We start from the raw sequence: 21744 nt of genomic DNA, 5'->3' as shown, positions 1-21744 counted from the left end.
CGTGAAGTGAAATCTTATCTTGTCTAATTTCATAGAAACAAACTAACGGATGAAATTGAGATAAGAGAACCTAATTCGACAGTGCATAAGTGATGAAATCTAACTTTGTCAGAATTTGAATTTTATTAGGTTGAAAAGTTCATTAAAAAAATTTAAGATAACAAGTCCAAAAATCAACTTAAGAAAAATTAAGACAAAAATAAATTTATCGCGTAATCAAATTACTACATAAATAAATATATAGTCCCATTTAGACCCTAAAAGAAATATAGCCTCTCATTGGGAAAGATTCTTTTTTAGAGTCTCAAAGATTCTTCGGAGCTCTAAATTTGGTTATATCCAACACTTTTCTAGCCCCATATAAAGTCTCTCATTGGGGATGCTTTTACAACTTCAACCATGAAGTTGTATCATCCTAAATTCAACTTCAACCATGAAGTAGTATCATCCTAAATTCATTTGTTGTTTTAGTACTTTTGCCTTGTGAAAAGGAAAAAAATGGTGTATTAAGAAAAGAAAAAAAAGGAAGAAAACCTCTCTCTAAAAATTATCCACTTTTCTTTCTCTAAAATTCTATATGTGAAAGACTTTCCCAGCAACTTCGCCGCAGGGCCTAGCCTTTGACTTGGGTGCTAGAGGCATCCATCCTTCCTCCCTTCTTTCTTTCATTTCTTAATATCCTTTCTTTTCTCAGTTACCTCCTGAGTTTTCTCAGGTTCTCTTTCCTTTGCCCTCTCTCTTTTCCTCCCCTCTCATCTCATATGCTCCTCCCCCTCCTTGCCTTCCTCCTCCTCTTCCTTCACCTCTTCTAGTTTTCTCCCTACCTTTTGAATTCTCGGTTATTCCCTGAGTTTAATCTCAGTTTTTCTTGAGCCGAGTCTCAACTATCCTGGGCTTCATGTCCCTTATCCGGCGTTTTTTGCCTACTTTTACTGCTTTCTATCTTTTATTTCCCTTCCTCCCTCCTCAGTTGTGATACTTTTTCCCCATCCCATAATGTGCTCAAATTGGCAGGCTCCGATCAGAAATTGCATATCAGATCCACTTCCCTCCTTCACTTCCCCTCCCCCAACCCATATGCCAGATCTCCATCGAGGCCAAGTGTTGGGTATTTTACATACCCCTTAGCCTCACTTTCTTCCCATATGTTACTTTGTTTGTATATATTTGCAGGGTTTCGTGAAGGCAACTTGGATATGGTGTCTACTTTCTCGGTTCAGAGTTTAGCTTCCTCCGAGGATGTGTTGGTGACGGTGATGTGGTCTTTGTTGCTGGAGGTCAGGGTTTTTATTGTTTGTTTTTTGCAGCCTTTGGGCCTAAGTTTGTGGAGGCCTTATCGTTGTGATTTGAGTTGTTGCTCTTCTTTTGCTTGGGCCTTTTACTTTCTGTGTAATTGTTTACCCGGCTTTTTTTGGGCCTTGTACTATTTTTATTTTAGTGAAAGTTGTCTTTGTGATGAAAAAAAAAAGAAGGAAAAAATGCCCTATACAAGAAAATGATTCAACTCTATGGATTTAGATTCTCTCTAGAACTCCTCACTAGGGATCCTGGGGATCAATGCATAGTAACCGTACATCAAAGATCGTGCGGCCACAATTTTTTCTTTTTTTATATTTTCATGCAAAATGAGGCTGCTTTACTTTTAAAAATATAAAAAACATTCAATTATGGCCGCACAATCTTTGATGAATGGTTACTATGCATTGATCCCTGGGATCCCCAATGAGGGGATCCGGAGAGGATATAAATCCCAACTCTATAGCCAGAGATGACTGCTTTGATACTATTTGCGAAATCAAACATGTATCCTAAAACGTCAAATTTTCTTTCAATTATTTGATAAAAAAGCACCCATTCAATAGTGTTATTTTTACATAGTTCATCAAAGGTATAAACTATTTCTCCATAAATTAGTCAAACTGGAAAGGATGCATAAAATTTCTCGAAGATTCGACAATTCAATCTATTTTAAATTCTGATAATATCGTTGCCATTTAAGTTACGCACATGACTAACTGTCAATTACACTAAATATAACTTGAACTGTTAATTACGTTAATACATAATACACCCCAAATTTTGTGTGATATGATCCTTGTGGAATATTCATATGCACAAATACTATAAATAACTCCAATCACAAAAGATTGATCTTCTTTTTAATCAACGTAAACTCGACATTAACTTTTCAGTACATTTACATTCCAAAAAAGTTACTTTGAATTTTTTTAGAAAAATTACTAGACGAATGCATGATAACTTTGAATTATAAGCGGTTCTGTAAAAAAAAAAAAAAAAAAAACTTACCCTTTATGGCACAAGTAACAACAAATTGATAAAAAAAGTTTTTGAGTTTTGGTATAATGAATCAGCATGATTGGCCTCGAGTGCGCACCAAACCATAGAATTAACAAGATTTAGGGCGTGTAAGTGTTTTAAAAGTTGTTAAAAGCGGTTTTAGAAAAAATATTTCATACAAAAAGCACACAACAGTTGCTTTTGATAAGAAGCACTTTAAGTGCTTTTCCAATTCCAGAATTGACTTGCATTTTATTAAAGATTGATTCAAAAACTATTTTTATAAAAAACGTTTTTAACTATTTTAAAAACAGTTCCAACGAGCTTGCCGCCGAGCCCACCAACGAAAGTCAAAACTCCAAAACCCTTTTCCCCCTTTCGCTTTTGCCTGCGTTAAATTTTAAGCGTAATCTGGAAAACTATTGCTACTTTTAGCCGCTGCAACTACTCGTAACGTCTATATTGCCCATCGTCTCCGGCGAAAGAATCAATCTGCCGTTGCTTTCCCGCCGGAACTTCGATGCCTTGAAGATCCGATTGCAATTGGATATACAGAGAGAGAGGGAGGGGGAGAAGTTGGGGTTGTAGGATTTGTGGAGGCTGAGCCAGATGGCGGTCTCGGGGCAGTCCCTCAGGTTCTGCGGCCCCGCCTCTGCCGGACCCAGCGGAGGCAGTTTTGACGCGCTCAATCGCATCCTTGCTGACCTCTGCACCCGCGGCAGCCCCAAGGTCAGTACTTTGTTCTCTCTATCTCTCTCTGTTTCCTATTTTCTGTTTGGTTCCCGAGAAATTCAAAATTTTCACTTAAGTGGATAACTAATAGGTTTAGTGGATAGTGCAAGCTATGAATTGTGCGAATAATTAGGTATTGAGTTGGTGTAATTGGAGCTATTATAATAGGCCAATTTTAAGCTCACCTCACTCACTATAGGCAAATTTACGAACTTTCTCAGTCACTCTACTCTGTAAGGCTAATAGTTTTGAGTGCCCTATGGTTTTCGAAGATTAACTGAAAAAGTTTCTTTTATGCTTGTTCCATAACAGAGGACATAAATATGCTTAAACTGTGTTGTTTCACAGGATGGGGCTTCGCTAGCTTTAAAGAAGCATCTGGAAGAAGAAGCCCGTGACCTCAGCGGAGAAGCGTTTTCGCGTTACATGGATCAGTTGTATGATCGAATTTCGTCTCTTCTGGAGAGCAGTGATGTTGCAGAAACTTTGGGAGCTTTAAGAGCTATTGATGAGTTGATAGATGTGGTGCTGGGAGAGAATTCTTCCAAAGTTTCAAAGTTTGCTAATTATATAAGGACCGTTTTTGAGGTGAAGCATGATACTGATATTCTGGTCCTTGCTAGTAGAGTTCTGGGCCATCTTGCCAGGGCCGGGGGAGCAATGACTGCAGATGAAGTGGAACGCCAGGTTTGTTACATTTTTGTGTACCCCCTTGACATAACAGAAATTGATTTAGAATAGTCAAGTATCTGATAAGCCTTCGTCTCTTAGATAAAAATTGCTCTTGATTGGTTGCGGGGGGATAGAGTTGAGTATCGCCGTTTTGCTGCTGTGTTGATCTTGAAAGTAAGTGCTACAATTTTTACTTTTGTACTCATTTATTGATTAGCAGCCAACCCTGTTTAGTGGGTAAGGCTCTGTTGTTGTTGTTGCTGCTGTTGTTGATTAGTGGTTCTGAGTTTGTTTCTCCGAGGGGACTCCATTTATATTCAAAGAAACTTTTCATATCATCCCATCAAGGTTCTATTCTAAAAAGCAGTTTCATATCATAGAACTTTTGCTTTTTAATTTAAATTTTTTTTTTGCTATTCTCATTAAATTTTGATATAGGACATGGTTCTGTAATGTTTTCTTATTATAGGAAATGGCAGAAAATGCTTCAACAGTGTTCAATGTTCATGTACCTGAATTTGTTGATGCTATTTGGGTTGCTTTGAGGGATCCAGTCTTGCCTATTCGAGAGCGAGCTGTGGAAGCTCTACGTGCCTGCCTTGGTGTTATTGAGAAACGTGAGACACGCTGGCGTGTGCAATGGTATTATCGTATGTTTGAGGCTACCCAGGATGGGTTGGGTAGAAATGCTTCCGTTCACAGCATACATGGTTCTTTACTTGCAGTTGGAGAGCTTTTAAGGTTGGTAGAGTTTGTGAGGAAGTTTTTATTTTTATTAGTATTATTTCCTAATGTAAATTTGATTGTTATTCACTAGAAGTATCATATGTACAAGATTGGCCAAACAAAAATGAAACCCTACCACACATGTACAGATGCGCACCACGATGAATTTTAGCTTGTGTTGATCAGTTCTTCAAGAGACACGTGAACATATGTTCATGCAATTTTAACTACAGTTTTGGTATAGACTTTGTTATTGTGCACATTCATTTATGAATGTGATGGATTCTTTCTGGTCTGAATGAGGTTTTTGCATTAATTTTATGTGACCCTGACTTAGTAGTGACTATTTTATTAGGTGGAGTTTAGGAAAACCAAAATGGGTACACATGGTCACAATCTGTGAGCAAGTAAAACCTAAATTATTTTAAGTCACAATCTGTGAGCAAGTAAAACCTAAATTATTTTAAGTCATGTGAGAATGTACATGTTCTGTGTTACTTTGTGCTACCTTGGCATTTTGACCCAGCCATCAACTGCTTCTTCATCAGTTTAAAAAAGTTAATTTCATCTGGGCAGGAATACAGGTGAATTTATGATGTCAAGGTACAGGGAAGTTGCAGAAATTGTCCTTAGATATCTTGAGCACCGGGATAGGCTGGTTCGCCTGAGCATAACTTCGCTGCTACCTCGAATTGCTCATTTTCTGCGAGATCGATTTGTCACAAACTACTTAACGGTTTGTCAACTGTCCTTTATTATTATATTGTAACTGGTGGGCAGAATGGTTCGGGGCAAAATCTGTTTCATTTATATTTACTGTTTGTCATCCTGAATGTGTAAGGATATGCTATTTCTTGCAGATATGTATGAACCATATTCTTGCCGTTTTGCGAATACCGGCTGAACGCTCCAGTGGTTTTATTGCCCTTGGGGAGATGGCTGGTGCTTTGGATGGGGAACTTGTCCACTATTTGCCGACAATAACATCCCATTTACGTGATGCGGTATGTTGACGATCATGGTCCTCACCATAATATTTATCTTTGCTGTGCTGTGTATGTAGGTTGTAGGTTATGAGTTGTAACTGTGATAGTGGACACATCTATGACTGTTATTAATCATTTGTTCTCCAGATTGCTCCACGTAAAGGTAGACCCTCTCTTGAGGCTTTGGCTTGTGTTGGAAACATAGCAAAAGCAGTGGGGCCAGCTATGGAACCTCATGTTTGTGGTCTTTTGGATGTTATGTTGTCTGCTGGTCTTTCCCCTACACTTGTTGAGGCACTTGAGCATATAACTACCAGGTAGCCTGGGGTTTTCAAGAACTTCTCCTTGCACATTGCACAATTTTGGTGATTAGTCTATGTCTTCCATGTGCACTGACTAGTTCCCTGTTCAATTGGTTGTTAATTCAGTATTCCATCTTTGCTTCCTACTATCCAAGATCGGTTGCTTGACAGCATTTCGGTGGTTCTTTCAAAATCCCACCATTCTCAGGGAAGGTCGGCCGTTGGCATGGGCAGAGGAAATTTAATGAATATCCCTCAGCAAGTCTCAGACGTCAGTGGTTCATCCCTTGTGCAGCTTGCTTTGCAGACTCTAGCTCGTTTTAATTTCAAGGTTTGTGTGAAAACCATTGTCCATTGTGAATCCTAAATGCACCTTTAGTCTCTCACAGAAGCTGGTATATGATTTAGGGCCATGACCTTCTTGAGTTTGCAAGAGAATCAGTTGTTGTATATTTGGATGGTGATGATGGAGCCATCCGGAAAGATGCTGCCCTATGTTGTTGCAAATTAGTTGCAAATTCCTTTTCTGGTGTGCAATATGCTTCTGATAGGTCTAATCGGGGAAAACGACGACGTCTTGTTGAGGAGGTTTGGTTTTGAACATTAAAATTTATGCTAAACATTCCAACCTTTGATTCTTTTGAAACGTTTGTAAGCTGTAAAACCAATTTTGTGCTTGTCTAGTTTATTCAATAGTATGTTTATTCAATTTATCTAGTTTCTCTACTATGCTCAACTTATTGGTAGGAAAGATCACGAAAACTTTCTATCATTGTGTATTTTGCCTATAAATGCGTACCTTTTGGTTGTACTCCTTCAGTTCAAATATGCTGATATGGGTCATATGACAACTATTAAATATGTCCATTGGCCATAGTGTGGGGACCTTCCTTTTTTGCCTTCTTTGCAAATTGGAGGCTTGTAGAAGGTAATAATCTTTATGAATGTTTTGTATTTCACTCCTTTGTTATTGCCATCTTTGCAAATTGGAGGCATATAGAAGGCATTAATCTTTTAAATGTTTTGTATTTCATTAGATATGCATTAGACTTGAGAATTTGGATTGCTTTTTTACAGTCTGCTATTATAATTATAATTTGTCAATGTCTTTAAAGTAATGTATCATGTTAAGTCCCAAAATCTCATTGAATAGTCATGTTAGTTTTCTTTTTCTCCTTCTTGGTATATGCCTGTTACCTATATACTGGCCTTTCTGCAGATTGTGGAAAAGCTTCTCATTGAAGCTGTTGCAGATGCTGATGTTATTGTTCGCCATTCAATATTTTCCTCCCTTCATGGGAATAGAGGATTTGATGATTTTTTGGTGCAGGCTGATAGTCTGAGCGCAGTTTTTGCTGCTTTGAATGATGAGGTGTGATTTTTGCTCTATATAGACGTGTACATGACTTAGTGTTATATTGGAAATGTAGGCGTTGCTGCTTATGCATGTGATATTTGATGTTTTTCTTTTATTTTGCTTTTGTTTAGATATTTTGCTTAAAGTGTTATAATTGTGCAGTTTTCATGTACGGTTTTTGCTGGAATGTATTGAATTTTAATTTGAAATTACTTGTAATGTAGATTTTGTGAAAATGATCTGTCCTTTGTGTTATCCATCTTAAAAAAATACTATGATGTTATAGGATTTTGATGTTCGAGAGTTTGCAATTTCTGTGGCTGGGAGGTTGTCGGAAAAAAATCCTGCGTATGTTCTTCCAGCACTTCGTCGGCATCTCATACAATTGTTGACTTACCTGGGGCAGAGGTGATGTAAACGGATTATCAATTTTGTTTACATACATTTTTTTTTAATAAATACGTGGTTGCTTAAAGATGATTTTAATGCTAGAATGAGCTGTTGAAGTGTCAGATATTGACTTCTCTTGCTATGTCAGCAGTGCAGACACCAAATGCCGAGAAGAAAGTGCGAAGTTACTGGGTTGTTTAATACGAAACTGTGAACGACTAATACTTCCATACGTTGCTCCGATACACAAGGTTTAAGTCATTTAGTGATTGTTTATCTTAGTCCCCTATCGTTTATAGATCTGTTTTTTTCCCTTCTCTCATAGTAAATATCTGATTGTTCAGGCACTTGTTGCAAGGCTTACTGATGGCACTGGTGTGAACGCAAATAATGGCATTATTAGTGGAGTTCTTGTAACTGTTGGGGATCTGGCTAGAGTGGTGGGTATATTTGGCTTTAGTACTCATGGTGTTATTCATTTGTTTTATTTGGATTGAAGGTTGGTAGGTGGTGGGTTTGACGTGTCTGATGCATGCTGAAGAACATGAAAATGTGTTAATTTTTCTTTTGGTGACAAAACAAAAGCAAATTTATTGAATACGAAAAGTAGTTCTCTCTGTTATATAATTGTTTTGTGTTGTGCTGATATAAATGCTGTTCTCTTTTTTGTTTTGACTTCTGTCTAGGGTGGTTATGCAATGCGAATATACATTCCTGAGCTTATGCCTTTAATTGTTGAGGCGTTATTGGATGGAACAGCCGTCACCAAACGGGAAGTGGCTGTCGCTACTCTTGGTCAAGTTGTACAGAGCACTGGGTATGCACTGTGTATGTTACATTGCTCTATGATAGGTTCTATTATATATATTTTTTCATTTTCATCTTTAATCTTGGGTTAGAAACAGCTTCACTGAGGCTTATGCTTATATACTTATTTGATGTGCATATCTGATTGAATAAATATTTAATTGTCAATTTGGTCATTAAACTTTGAGCTTGTTTTCCTTTTTGTTTGTCAATATAATAAAAGAGAAACAAATTTAGTGTAGGTAGCACTACTCTGAAGTACTGATACCTTGCTGAGTTATTGTTAGTAGTATTCAAGTTAGGTTGTGAGGTTATGTGGACCACGCCTCCTCCCTTCCAAACAAAAGATTTCATGGCTACCTAATCTTATGCCCAGTAACTGTTAATCTCAAATATTAAGTTGTTAAGAAGCCCTGCCAACCATAGTTAAATGGTATGAGCTGACAATAGATAATATTGTATTAGGTCTTGCATGTGCTCTAGTGACCTAGGAAGATGGTGGACTACCTTATTTTAATGGAGCCAGGTTGTCACTTCTTTATGTTTGCATCTCTTTGGTTTTAAGAAGCTTGTTTGCTGGAGAGCGAGACTTGTCGACGGTAAAACAAGGGTTGAGACTCTAGTTCCTGAAATTGCTTTATGCATGGCCAACCACTTCCATAAGTGTATAATTTTTTCACTTATATTTGGGGGCTGTGAACCGTAGAAGATAGACTCAGTCCACGTATTGGTATCATGGAGCAAAGATTTGAGATACTTTGTTGGCATCAGGTTTCATGAAGTTCTGTATTACATTTTGGTTTGTGTTAAGAAACTTTTATTCTTTGATTTTGGCAGGTATGTCATAACGCCATACAATGAATATCCACTGTTACTTGGCTTACTCTTGAAGTTACTGAATGGTGAATTAGCATGGTCTACAAGACGTGAAGTACTAAAGGTAACTTTTTAATTAGATTGCATGGTTGTTAACTGTAGCCATTTTTTTATGTTAACCTGTTCTTGGGCTTCACCAGGTTCTCGGAATTATGGGTGCTCTAGACCCTCATGTGCATAAGCGACATCAGCAAAGCCTGCCCGGTTCACATGGAGATGTTACATGTAGTGCCAGTGAATCTGGTCAACACATTCAATCTGTGGATGAATTGCCTATGGACGTGTGGCCATCATTTGCAACGTCTGAAGACTATTATTCTACGGTAGCACATCAAACCTGCTATGACTTTTGTATTTTATTTTATGGATGTGTATATATAATTACATATATATGTGTGTGTGTGTGTATTTGATTACAATGATGCTCATCATTGTCGCTGATTGCATTTGAGTTGTCTACACAATCAATGGACAATGGTGATCCATAACTTAAAATCCATTCATATATATGCATATCAATATGATAAATGACTGTCATTGTTGTTTGTTAACATATGTTATGACCACAGGTTGCAATCAACTCCCTCATGCGTATACTTAGGGACCCTTCACTTGCTACTTACCACCTAAAGGTGGTCAGATCTCTTATGTTCATATTCAAGGTATTTAGCATATAGTAATGTGGTTATTGTTTTTCTGAATTACTTTTCTTAGAAGATTTATATTCTTATTATTTGTGTAGTTCTTGATGTCTCATGTTATCTTTTTTGTTGCGAGGTTAGTCAATGGGTCTTGGTTGTGTTCCATACTTACCAAAGGTCAGTGTATAAACATTTCAATTGTGATTTGTTTCGTTGTATGTTTTACGCACATGTAGTAACATGTGTGTGAATGCATGTGTACAGACAAGCACATGTATTTTACTGTTAAACCTTAGTTTTGTGGATGTGAATTATGTTATACGTTATCTTCCTTTTTTATACAAAATGAATTTTAAGTTTCATGCCTTTGGAAGTCCATTTATCAATTTTTCGTTAGAAAAAACCAAGATTCATTTGTCATGACTCATCTACTGTCTCTTTTTATCTCGAATTACACCTGTTATTTAGCTTATCAGCGGTTTATATACTGGTGCATTTGCTTTTTATGTTGTCTTTTTGGCTTTAAATGATGCTTCTTTATTTTTCTTACCTGTAGGTTTTACCTGATTTCTTCCATATAGTCCGGACATGTGATGATGCTTTAAAGGATTTTATAACATGGAAGCTTGGTACGCTAGTGTCTATTGTGCGTCAGGTAATGTCTTGGCCCCTTTTAAGTTTTCATACGTGTAATCGTTGTGGATGATTTCTTGATGATTATATATGGGCATGATGTGCTGTGCAGCATATTGGGAAATATCTGCATGAGTTGCTCGTTCTAATTTCAGAATTATGGTCAACCTTCAGTTTTCCTGCTGCTGGCCGTCCTCAACTTGGTTATCCAGTTAGTTTGACCTTTTCGTTTTGGTTTCAATTGCCTTATCATGAGATTGATCTCTTGTTCTTGAAATTATAGTATTTTTTTTTTTAAATTCCCATTGTGATTATTTTCTGTTCTCCTGTAATCTTTCTCAGGTTCTGCATCTGGTGGAGCAGCTTTGCTTGGCTCTCAATGATGAATTTCGAACGTACCTTCCGGATATTCTTCCATGTTGTATTCAAGTTCTAAGTGATGCAGAACGGTATAACGATTATACTTATGTTCTTGACATCCTCCATACCCTTGAAGTGTTTGGTGGTTAGTACTCTTCATTTTTAATTACCGTGAATATCGATATTTATTGATATTAGAAACTTATTTTTCAAGTCTCGTAAAAAATCCTTATAAGACTGGATTAGCTTGTTAATGAAATGAAAGTATCATAGATATTTGAGAATCAAATTGGTGACTTGAAGAATTGGATGGAGTGTAATAGAACTTTGGAAGGTTTTAAGGGAGTGGGAGTAGGTGAACTATTTTTTGAGAAGAAAAGAGTAGGTGAACTATGGGTCCGAGTTAGATACTGGCCAGCTCCTTGGGCATCTGTTTCGACTGAGTATAGGGATTATGCTCACTCTTCTATAATGATGGGTGGGTTAGCAACTGTAAAATGAGTTTAGTTTCAAGTTTGATTTTTGTGAATTAGTCCTATTTGAGAAATCTAGTTTAGTACTTTAGGTTTGATTTTAGTTGGTGGATTTCTTTTCCATTTTTTATAGCCGACCCCACTTAGTGGGAAAAGGCTTTGTTGTTGTTGTTGTTGTATTTCTTTTCCATTTTTTGTAAATTCTGCTGTTAATAATTAATTTGTTTCTTTACAAAAAAGAATGGTGCCTTGAATTTAAGGAAAGTGGTTGTGTGGATATGCAATTTCTGGAAGAGTAAGTGCAAGAAAGAATCAGATTGGGAAAAGAAGGAATTTCATTTTGTGAGTTGCATGTAAAATACAAGCAAGAGTTAGAAAATTTGACCCCTTTGTAACACTCTCGAAAGTAGAATACAAAACAACAACAACAAAGCCTTTTCCCTGCAAGAAAGAATCAGATTGGGAAAAGAAGGAATTTCATTTTGTGAGTTGCATGTAAAATACAAGCAAGAGTTAGAAAATTTGACCCCTTTGTAACACTCTCGAAAGTAGAATACAAAACAACAACAACAAAGCCTTTTCCCACTAAGTGGGGTCGGCTATATGAATCCTAGAACGCCATTGCACTCGGTTTTGTGTCATGTCCTCCGTTAGATCCAAGTACTCTAAGTCTTTTCTTAGAGTCTCTTCCAAAGTTTTCCTAGGTCTTCCTCTACCCCTTCGGCCCTGAACCTCTGTCCCGTAGTCACATCTTCGAACCGGAGTGTCAGTCGGCCTTCTTTGCACATGTCCAAATCACCGGAGCCGATTTTCTCTCATCTTTCCTACAATTTCGGCTACTCCTACTTTACCTCGGATATCCTCATTCCCAATCTTATCCTTTCTCGTGTGCCCACACATCCCACGAAGCATCCTCATCTCCGCTACACCCATTTTGTGTACGTGTTGATGCTTCACCGCCCAACATTCTGTGCCATACAACATCGTTGGCCTTATTGCCATCCTATAAAATTTTCCCTTGAGCTTCAGTGGCCTACGACGGTCACACAACACGCCGGATGCACTCTTACACTTCATCCATCCAGCTCGTATTCTATGGTTGAGATCTCCATCTAATTCTCCGTTCTCTTGCAAGATAGATCCTAGGTAGCGAAAACGGTCGCTTTTTGTGATCTTCGCTAGATTGCTCCGGTCATTAGTGTGGATAAGTATATAAATGGATAGAGATAGGAAAGCAAACACAAGATGTACGTGGTTCACCCAGATTGGTTACGTCCACGGAATAGAAGAGTTCTCATTAATTGTGAAGGGTTTACACAGTACATAGGTTCAAGCTCTCTTTTAGTGAGTACAAGTGAATGATTTAGTACAAATGACATTAGGAAATATTGTGGGAGAATGATCTCGTAATCACGAAACTTCTTAAGTATCGGAGTGTGGTGTCGTCTTGACTTGCCTTATCTGTCTCATAGGTAGATGTGGCATCTTCTCTGGAAGTACTCTTCCTCCATCCAGGGGTGGTATCTTTAACTGGTGGAGATGCACAAGGTAATGTATCAATTTCACTTGAAGCTTACTTGTAGTTTCAGGCTTGGTCAAGCGCGATACAAACCATGTAGTAGGAGTCCCCCAAGTCGCCGAGTTAGGGGGTCTGCTGAAAGAGGTGACAGACAAGGTAAGCAATCAGAGCTCCGACTGATTGTTCACCTTCTCCCCATCTTGCAGCAGCATGAAGGATAAAGAGAAGAAAAATGAGAAGAGATGATATGAGATACTTTTGCTTTTGAAAAAGTAACTTTCCACAGGCTTATTCTTGAACTGAGCTGGAGGGTTTTCTGGTTTCCTCCAGAGTATAAGGCCGACTGAAGAATTTGAGGGTCAAAACAAGTCCATCAAATCTAGAGTAGGTTCCACCCTGCTGATATGGGATACTTTTGCTTTTGACAGAGTAATGGATGTATCGGCACGTGTGCTGTTACGCTTGTCTCCACATGCTTCCTTGTATCCTTCGCACTTGCCCTATCTGTTCCTCAAACAGATGCGGAATCTTCCCTGGAAACATAAGATGTTGAAGATGAGTACTCGAGAGCAATGCCAGGTAAGTAATCAGGTAAGGGGTTCCAGGCAGTCAGTTCCTGGCTGGAAGCTTGATTCCAAGTGCTGACTGATTGCTCTCTTTCTCCTTGTCTTGCAGGTAAAAACAAGGCCAAAGGAAAAGACAGGGAAAAAGCATGATATGTGATACTCTTGCTTTTAACCCTGATGATATGAGATATTCTTGCTCTAGTATAGCTTGTTTGCAGATGTATTATCGGGGGGAAAGAAAGCTGAATATTTCAAAAGGTTTCGTTGGGAGTGCCCTCTCAGATATGATGAAGGGTTGAGCATTTTTGCAGGTCTGCCTGTCCGTTGGGGATGGAGGTCGACATATATAGGAGTCTCCCTAACAACAAGTAGTAATGCTATTCCTTTACCCTGCTTGGTCATAGCACGGTAGTGGGAGCTGCCAGTTTCACATGTTTTAACTCTGTCAGAGCACTTTGAAAAAGTGGTCTGTGGTATCTGGCTCTCGAGATTCGGAGAACGATGCCTCTTCGATTTTTGAGAAAGCAATCATGCTGGGGGTCTGGCTCTCGAGATTCGGAGAGCAGTGTCTCTTCGATTTTTGAGGAAGTAATCATGTTGGGAGTCTGGCTCTCGAGATTCGGAGGGCGGTGCCTCTTCGATTTTGGAGCAAGCAATCTTGTTGGGAGTGTTGTCTCGAATGTGAGTAAAGGTTGGGCATGTTTGCTAGTCTACCTTGCCACAAAGCACAAAGGTTGACACACAGGGACTTTCCAATTATCCAGCAATGGTACTGTTCCTTTACCCTCTCTTCGATTTTGAGAAAGTAGTCATGTTGGGAGACTGGCTCTCGAGATTCGGAGGACGGTGCCTCTTCGATTTTGGAGCAAGCAATCTTGTTGGGAGTGTTTTCTCGAATGTGAGTAAAGGTTGGGCATGTTTGCTAGTCTACCTTGCCACGAAGCACAGAGGTTGACACACAGGGACTTTCCAATTATCCAGCAGTGGTACTGTTCCTTTACCCTTGTGGGTAATAATATGGTAGCTAGACCTTCAAAATTTATGTGTCTAAACTTTGTTAGTGCTGTTTCTTTGCTATTCTTTTACCTTTCTTGGTCAGAGCGATGTAGTGGGAGCTGCAAGCTTCACGTGCTCAACTTTGGCAGAGAACTTTGGCAAAGTTATCTGTGGTACCCATGAGCTATTGTTGCGTGTGGGAAGTGGGTGATTGAACAGTAAGATTCATGTGCTTTCTACTTCATCAGAAGTCTTCGACAGAATGCTCATAATTTCTGCAAAGCTGAGTGTGCGTGTGACAGGTGTTGACAAGGCTAGAAAAGTAGGTGCCTCTTCGATTTCTGAGATCGGCCCTCGTGGTCTCTGAGCAGCCCAGCTTTTGAGAAAGCGAGCGCCTCTTCGATTGATTCGGAGAACGATGCCTCATCGATTTTTGAGAAAGCAATCATGATGGGGGTCTGGCTCTCGAGATTCGGGGAGCAGTCTCTTCGATTTTTGAGAAAGTAATCATGTTGGGAGTCTGGCTCTCGAGATTCGGAGGGCGGTGCCTCTTCGATTTTGGAGCAAGCAATCTTGTTGGGAGTGTTTTCTCGAATGTGAGTAAAGGTTGGGCATGTTTGCTAGTCTACCTTGCCACGAAGCACAGAGGTTGACACACAGGGACTTTCCAATTATCCAGCAATGGTACTGTTCCTTTACCCTCTCTTCGATTTTTAAGAAAGTAATCATGTTGGGAGTCTGGCTCTCGAGATTCGGAGGACGGTGCCTCTTCGATTTTGGAGCAAGCAATCTTATTGGGAGTGTTTTCTCGAATGTGAGTAAAGGTTGGGCATGTTTGCTAGTCTACCTTGCCACGAAGCACAGAGGTTGACACACAGGGACTTTCCAATTATCCAGCAGTGGTACTGTTCCTTTACCCTTGTGGGTAATAATATGGTAGCTAGACCTTCAAAATTTATGGGTCTAAACTTTGTTAGTGTTGTTTCTTTGCTATTCTTTTACCCTTCTTGGTCAGAGCGATGTAGTGGGAGCTGCAAGCTTCACGTGCTCAACTTTGGCAGAGAACTTTGGCAAAGTTATCTGTGGTACCCATGAGCTATTGTTGCGTGTGGGAAGTGGGTGATTGAACAGTAAGATTCATGTGTTTTCTACTTCCCCAGAAGTCTTCGACAGAATGCCCATAATTTCCGCAAAGCTGAGTGTGCGTGTGACAGGTGCTGACAAGGCTGGAAAAGTAGGTGCCTCTTCTATTTCTGAGATCGGCCCTCGTAGTCTCTGGGGAGCCCAGCTTTTGAGAAAGCGAGCGCCTCTTCGATTTCTGAGATCGGCCTTCGTGGTCTTTGAGCAGCCCAAACTTTTGAGAAAGCAAACGCCTCTTCGATTTCTGAGATCAACCCTCGTGATCTCTAAGCAGCCCAGCTTTTGAGAAAGCAAACGCCTCTTCGATTTCTGAGCAGACGCCTCTTCGATTTCTGAAGCTCCGTCGAGTGCAGATTTTTATAGGGGCTGGCATTAAGTTCCAAAGCACACTTGAATCTCCACCAGTAGAAGCTTCATTCTTGCACTTCTAAGATCTTGATTTGTCCGACCTCTTCTCTCTTCAACACCTTTGAAAATGTCTGGCCCCTCCGACCGTCGTTTTGACTTGAACCTTGTTGAAGAGGCAGCCCCGCCTTCTCCAGACAACATATGGCGCCCATCCTTCGTCTCTCCTACTAGTCCTCTTACCGTTGGGGATTCCGTGATGAAGAATGATATGACCGCTGCGGTGGTAGCCAGGAACCTTCTCACTCCCAAAGATAACAGACTACTTTCCAAACGGTCTGATGAGTTAGCTGTTAAGGATTCGCTGGCTCTCAGTGTTCAGTGTGCAGGTTCTGTGTCTAATATGGCCCAACGCCTATTTGCTCGAACCCGCCAAGTTGAATCATTGGCGGCTGAAGTGATGAGTCTCAAACAGGAGATTAGAGGGCTCAAGCATGAGAATAAACAGTTGCACCGGCTCGCACATGACTATGCTACAAACATGAAGAGGAAGCTTGACCAGATGAAGGAAACTGATGGTCAGGTTTTACTTGATCATCAGAGATTTGTGGGTTTGTTCCAAAGGCATTTATTGCCTTCGTCTTCTGGGGCTGTACCGCGTAATGAAGCTCCAAATGATCAACCTCTGATGCCTCCTCCTTCTAGGGTTCTGTCCAGTACTGAGGCTCCAAATGATCCCCCTCCGGTGCCTTCTCTTTCTGGGGCTCTACCGACTGCTGAGACTTCTCCTAAGCAACCTTTGTGAAGGCTCCCTCTTGTGTGTTTATTTTGACTCATGTATATGTTCATATTTGTAGCTTATCGGGGATATCAATAAATAAGCTTTCCTTCATTTCAACGTATTGTGTTAAATACACCAAAGCCTTCTTCGCTAAGTTCTTTGAATTTTCTTTTGTTGAAGCTTGTATGTTGAAGCTTTCTGAGTGGAGCATGTAGGTTGGGGTAGTGTTCCCTTAATTTCCCGAGTGAGGAAAACTTCTCGGTTGGAGACTTGGAAAATCCAAATCACTGAGTGGGATCGGCTATATGAATCTTAGAACGCCATTGTGCTCGATCCTGTGTCATGTTCATATTTAAAAGTCCTGCTTGATTATTGTTTTCTTTTTTCTCAAGATAGTAGAACCTAAAATAGTGGGCAAACGTATGCTCCTATTATTGCCCATTATTTTAGAACAGTTCCTTTGTGTTGATTATGAGAGTTATTAAAATAATGCCTGCAGGTGGTTTTAATGTATGATTCTAATTTCTAAATCATGGTAAAGTGGGAGTAAGAGGATTTGATTTATGGATGACTTAATAACTGCAGGGTTAGAGAGACAATTTGCTGAAGATAAAATGGTTCCTTGTTTAAAAAAACTGTACCTTTGTATTGTTCGTAAGCTGTATTAATGTAGCTGTTGGAGATACATGTTAAAAACTTGGAATAACTCAGGGTTCCATTGGTGGGAGCAAAATTACTGCATATAAGCACAACTTGAGACTCATATTCTACAATCTAAGAATCAATTAAGCATCAAGTGATGTGCATATATTGGTTAACAATCTGGGTAGTAATTGGATGACCATGAGTAGTTACTGACCTGGAAACGTCAAAGTGATTGGGTATGAAGTTATTAGACTGATGGAAGAAAGGCTTCCATCGATAAGCATAAAGCTCTGGGATTATTTGTTTTATTTGTGTCTGCTTTCTTATAAATAGATTAGTCATCATATGTGGATGGAAATTTATAGTGAATGAGCATCAGATTTTTAGATACCTTATAATGTAGCATTTATAAGTTTATAACTGATAGCTTTATTGTAGCCTTTTCTATTTGGATTAATAGATTGTGCAAAATTGCTTGTTTTCGTTTTAGATTTGGAAATATAAGACTTTTTGGTCTTCTGTTTCAAAGGTCCGTATGGCTGGCTGTTTGGGACTTTTAAGTTCCAAAGGATATTATGGTTTCCTCTGTTGGAGGCTTGGAGCTCAAAAAAGCATTTTGTTAAGCTTCGTTTTTACCATGATGAAGATATGAATCTGCTATTTTGGAGTATATGTATGCCAACATGTAAAGACTCATTCAGTGTCTAAATGTAGGAACATTGGATGAACATATGCATCTTCTTCTTCCTGCACTCATTCGCTTGTTTAAAGTTGATGCCTCAGTGGACATAAGACGTGCTGCTATTAAAACTTTGACGAAACTGATCCCTCATGTGCAGGTTGTCATCACACCCTCTTACTCCTTTTGGTTTTTATGTACTTCAGTTATATTTGGACATATTGTTGTTCTTGAACATGTTCATCGTAATGTGTTATTAATTTTTTTTTCAGGTTACTGGTCACATATCTTCTCTCGTGCATCACTTAAAGCTAGTCTTAGATGGGTCCGGTTCCTTTCATCACCTGCCCATTAGCTATATGATCTGATCTTCGTGTGCAACTGTTGGTCTTTCTAGACATTGGTTGAAAATTGTCTTCAAGTTTCTTAAACACACCCTCCTATTTTATATGACTATTTTAGACTACTATAACCTATATTTTTTTTGGCTACTATTATTGCTTGTTTTAGAACTGATTCCCCTTCCTTTGCATTGAATCCCAATTAATGATAGCTTGCTTCCATTTCATTGTAATTTTTTTATATTTATTTTAGAAATAATTGTTTGAGACATCATTTGTACTTTATAATATGGATGGTTAAACAGTTAAAGTCAAGACTTCAACTTTGATCTTTCTTTAACTCAGTGCTCATTCTGTCTTTCTGATTCTGTTATTGTATTGCCCTAAAGTTGAGGATGTGTGTTATGTTTCACAATTTCCAGGCTTTCCATTTTGTGTGGTTGGTGTGTATCCCCTGAATATGTCTGAGGGTGTGTTCAATGGTTTTATGTTATGAATAATTTAGGAGAACCTTTTCTTCTGTTTGATGTTATAACTTGTATCTTAAGACTTATCTGGAAATCTTCAGTACCATGGAATTTAGGTTCATATTTTGTTTTTTAGTTACTTATCTAACACTCATAGCTGTTTAAACTTTTGTTTTACAGCAAGAATGATGAGCTCCGGAAGGATGCTGTTGATGCCCTTTATTGTCTAGCTCATGCCCTTGGGGAGGACTTCACAATTTTTATCCCATCAATACACAAACTTCTTCTGAGACATCGCGTAAGGGTCTTCCTCATTCCCTAACTTTATTGCCTTATTTTTTCTTTTAAAAAGAAATTATTTGTGATTTCTTACTTCTGCTGATTAAGTAAAAAAATTATTTCATTTCAGCATAAGGAATTCGAGGAAATTGAAGGACGGTTGAAGCGACGTGAACCTCTAATTTTGGGGAGTACAACTATTCAAAGATTAAGCCGACGGCTTCCAGCAGAGGTTATTACTGACAATTGGAATGATTTAGAGACTGACCCTTATGATGTTGGGTCAGAAGTGCAGAAACAACTTCGAGGCCATCAGGTATATCTCTCCCTTGATTACACGTTCTGTAAGTTGCATGCTATAGTGTTTCACACTGCTGTAGTCAAAATGTCTTGGAAGATCAATGTAGTGCCCTAGAAAACGCCTGGTATGGATTGGGGTCACTATGTTGTGAGATGGTATTTAAATATATGTACATGCTGAGTGTAGTGGGCTAGCAGTTCCTAGGGCATTTAGTTATAATTATAAAATATTACATTATTAGGAATGACACGTCGAGCAGATCATGTCTCGTGTAGCCACTTCTAATTTAGTGGCAACTGTTTTGCAAGCATAGAAGTTGGTGTCAAACACAGTGCATATAGTATATTACTGCGCAACCTTTTCTTTGAACTTTTGTTCATGTGATTGGTGAATCTTTATTTTGATATTAAGTTCATCTAACTTAGCACGTAATATGGTTGTTAAACATGACAACCTTTCTTTTTATTTGCTATTAGAATTTGCAAGGGTTATATGATATGATCTATTATTTTTCGGTCTACGCTAGTATAAGTGTTCTGGTTTTGGTGTGCTGCTTATGTATGTTTTTGAGATGCATATATCTAGTTATGTCTGATTGGCTTTGCCCTCATATTTATCTTTTATTTATATGATAATACTATTTCTTTTTATTTTGGCTGTAAGTTGATTTTTGACTTATACAAGTTACATACAGGTCAATGATGGTCGATTACGCACTGCTGGGGAGGCTTCTCAACGCAGTACCAAAGAAGATTGGGCAGAATGGATGAGACATTTTAGTATTGAACTTCTGAAGGAATCTCCTTCTCCTGCTTTACGAACCTGTGCAAGGCTTGCACAGCTGCAGGTATTGCATATTATACTTATTTGTACGTTACTTCTTTTGGAGTTTGCGCTCTGATATCCTCCTTTTTGCAGCCATTTGTTGGGCGGGAGCTATTTGCAGCTGGTTTTGTTAGCTGTTGGGCACAGCTAAATGAGACTAGTCAGAAACAGTTAGTTCGAAGTTTGGAGATGGCATTTTCATCCCCAAATTTACCTCCTGAAATTTTGGCAACACTTCTTAACTTGGTATGTCTTTTTCATTTTATTATTACTCCAAAAATCGATGCAACATATGAAGCTGGACATGAGTCGTGTGATTTTAGCTTGGTGTGCTTAAAGCCTCTGTTGTTTCATGATTACATTTACATATATGTATGTAACTATGTATGATGAATGTATATAATTTTTTTCTGTTGAGGGCGTCCATTTATAGTTGAAGTAAGAGCGTGTCAGTAACATGTTGCTAACATATGAATGACATGATTATTATCAATTTATCACCATTAGGTCAATTTTATTGGAGGTATTGTGTTTGTCTATTTGTTTGATCATAAATTGATAGCAAAATTAGTTCAACTTTGCTGATTTTTTGTAAGAATGATCCTTAACTATAGACAGCTTGGATCATCAGCTAACTTTTAGGTTGGGCTCACCAATGTGATCTCTTACTTTCCCTTATAAAAATGGATCTCTTATATATAAGTTGAGTCCAAGCTATCTATGTGGGACTGATTTTAAATAAGTGTGAGAAGCTATATTCTATTAGGATTATAATGGAGTGGGGGTAGCAGAACTATGGGGTAGAGTAAGATACTCGGCAGCCCTCCGGGCATCAGTTTCGAATGAGTTCAGGGATTATTCTCTCTCATATAGTGTGGGATATGTGTTAGCAGCCGTAAAATGATTTTGGTTGAGGTTATGTTACTTTTAAATAGATCTACTTGAGAGGTTAGCTAGTTTTGGTAGATGGTGGATTTCTTATCCACTATTTTGTAATTCATGTTATTTTTTAATAAAGTGTTATCGTTTCTTCTCAAAAAAAAAAAAAAAAAAAAAAAAAAAAAAAAAAAAGGATCTCATGGACAAAGATGTCTATCTAAATAAACCTACAGTTCGAATGCAAAAAATTAGGCAAACATTTGTCAAACAAATAATGAAAAAAACAAATTCTGTTAGGAATGTTAAAAGTCACCATCCTTTTGCTCTGTCTAAATTATCATATAGATGATGGAGAAGAAAAGGAATTGTGTATGTTCTACACACACACACACACATACATATATACACAGTCCCCTCCCGTTGAGAGATCCCTCAAATAAGGACACCTTTGTGGGGCCCACTCCACATCGTATTTCAACGATCCAACCATCCATTGTTTAGGTCTTCCTCAAAGATCATCTCCACCAAAAATCACCCAATCCGAAACTATTTGACCATTGAATTAAATGGTAGTCATAATACTGTTTCTTTGAAATTGTATTTGCCAATTTATTGCTAGTATGATTTAAGAATGATGTACTAAAATATAGACGGTTTGGATCATTGAAAAATGTTAAGGAATGAGCACCACAAGGTGTCCCTCAATATATCTATATATATATATATAT

The 21744-nt window shown here is 38.5% G+C and overlaps 1 protein-coding gene across 2 annotated transcripts in view; it reads left to right on the top strand.

Annotated features, from left to right (window-relative positions):
• The first annotated feature begins 2631 nt into the window (after positions 1-2631).
• The window catches only part of LOC103420071 (serine/threonine-protein kinase TOR), a 37970-nt gene continuing 18857 nt past the window's right edge, over positions 2632-21744 (top strand). The window contains exons 1-27 of one of the 2 annotated variants that reach the window (XM_070822384.1): positions 2632-3027; positions 3379-3717; positions 3802-3876; positions 4172-4443; positions 5005-5164; positions 5289-5432; positions 5562-5731; positions 5843-6047; positions 6125-6304; positions 6936-7088; positions 7360-7481; positions 7615-7714; positions 7808-7903; positions 8150-8280; positions 9108-9210; positions 9287-9469; positions 9716-9808; positions 9929-9964; positions 10344-10442; positions 10533-10631; positions 10763-10925; positions 17960-18084; positions 18197-18249; positions 18913-19030; positions 19142-19327; positions 20007-20159; positions 20231-20383. In XM_070822384.1, the coding sequence (XP_070678485.1) occupies positions 2908-3027; positions 3379-3717; positions 3802-3876; positions 4172-4443; positions 5005-5164; positions 5289-5432; positions 5562-5731; positions 5843-6047; positions 6125-6304; positions 6936-7088; positions 7360-7481; positions 7615-7714; positions 7808-7903; positions 8150-8280; positions 9108-9210; positions 9287-9469; positions 9716-9808; positions 9929-9964; positions 10344-10442; positions 10533-10631; positions 10763-10925; positions 17960-18084; positions 18197-18249; positions 18913-19030; positions 19142-19327; positions 20007-20159; positions 20231-20383 (3831 nt within the window). In that variant the 5' untranslated portion in view covers positions 2632-2907. Of the gene's footprint in view, positions 3028-3378; positions 3718-3801; positions 3877-4171; positions 4444-5004; positions 5165-5288; positions 5433-5561; positions 5732-5842; positions 6048-6124; positions 6305-6935; positions 7089-7359; positions 7482-7614; positions 7715-7807; positions 7904-8149; positions 8281-9107; positions 9211-9286; positions 9470-9715; positions 9809-9928; positions 9965-10343; positions 10443-10532; positions 10632-10762; positions 10926-17959; positions 18085-18196; positions 18250-18912; positions 19037-19141; positions 19328-20006; positions 20160-20230; positions 20384-21744 lie in introns of both variants that reach the window. The other variant, XM_029102171.2, reaches the window with a different exon arrangement.

The sequence above is a fragment of the Malus domestica genome, chromosome 05 (genome assembly GCF_042453785.1).
Source record: "Malus domestica chromosome 05, GDT2T_hap1".
Lineage (NCBI taxonomy): Eukaryota > Viridiplantae > Streptophyta > Magnoliopsida > Rosales > Rosaceae > Malus > Malus domestica.
This window is presented reverse-complemented; position numbering and strand designations above follow the sequence as displayed.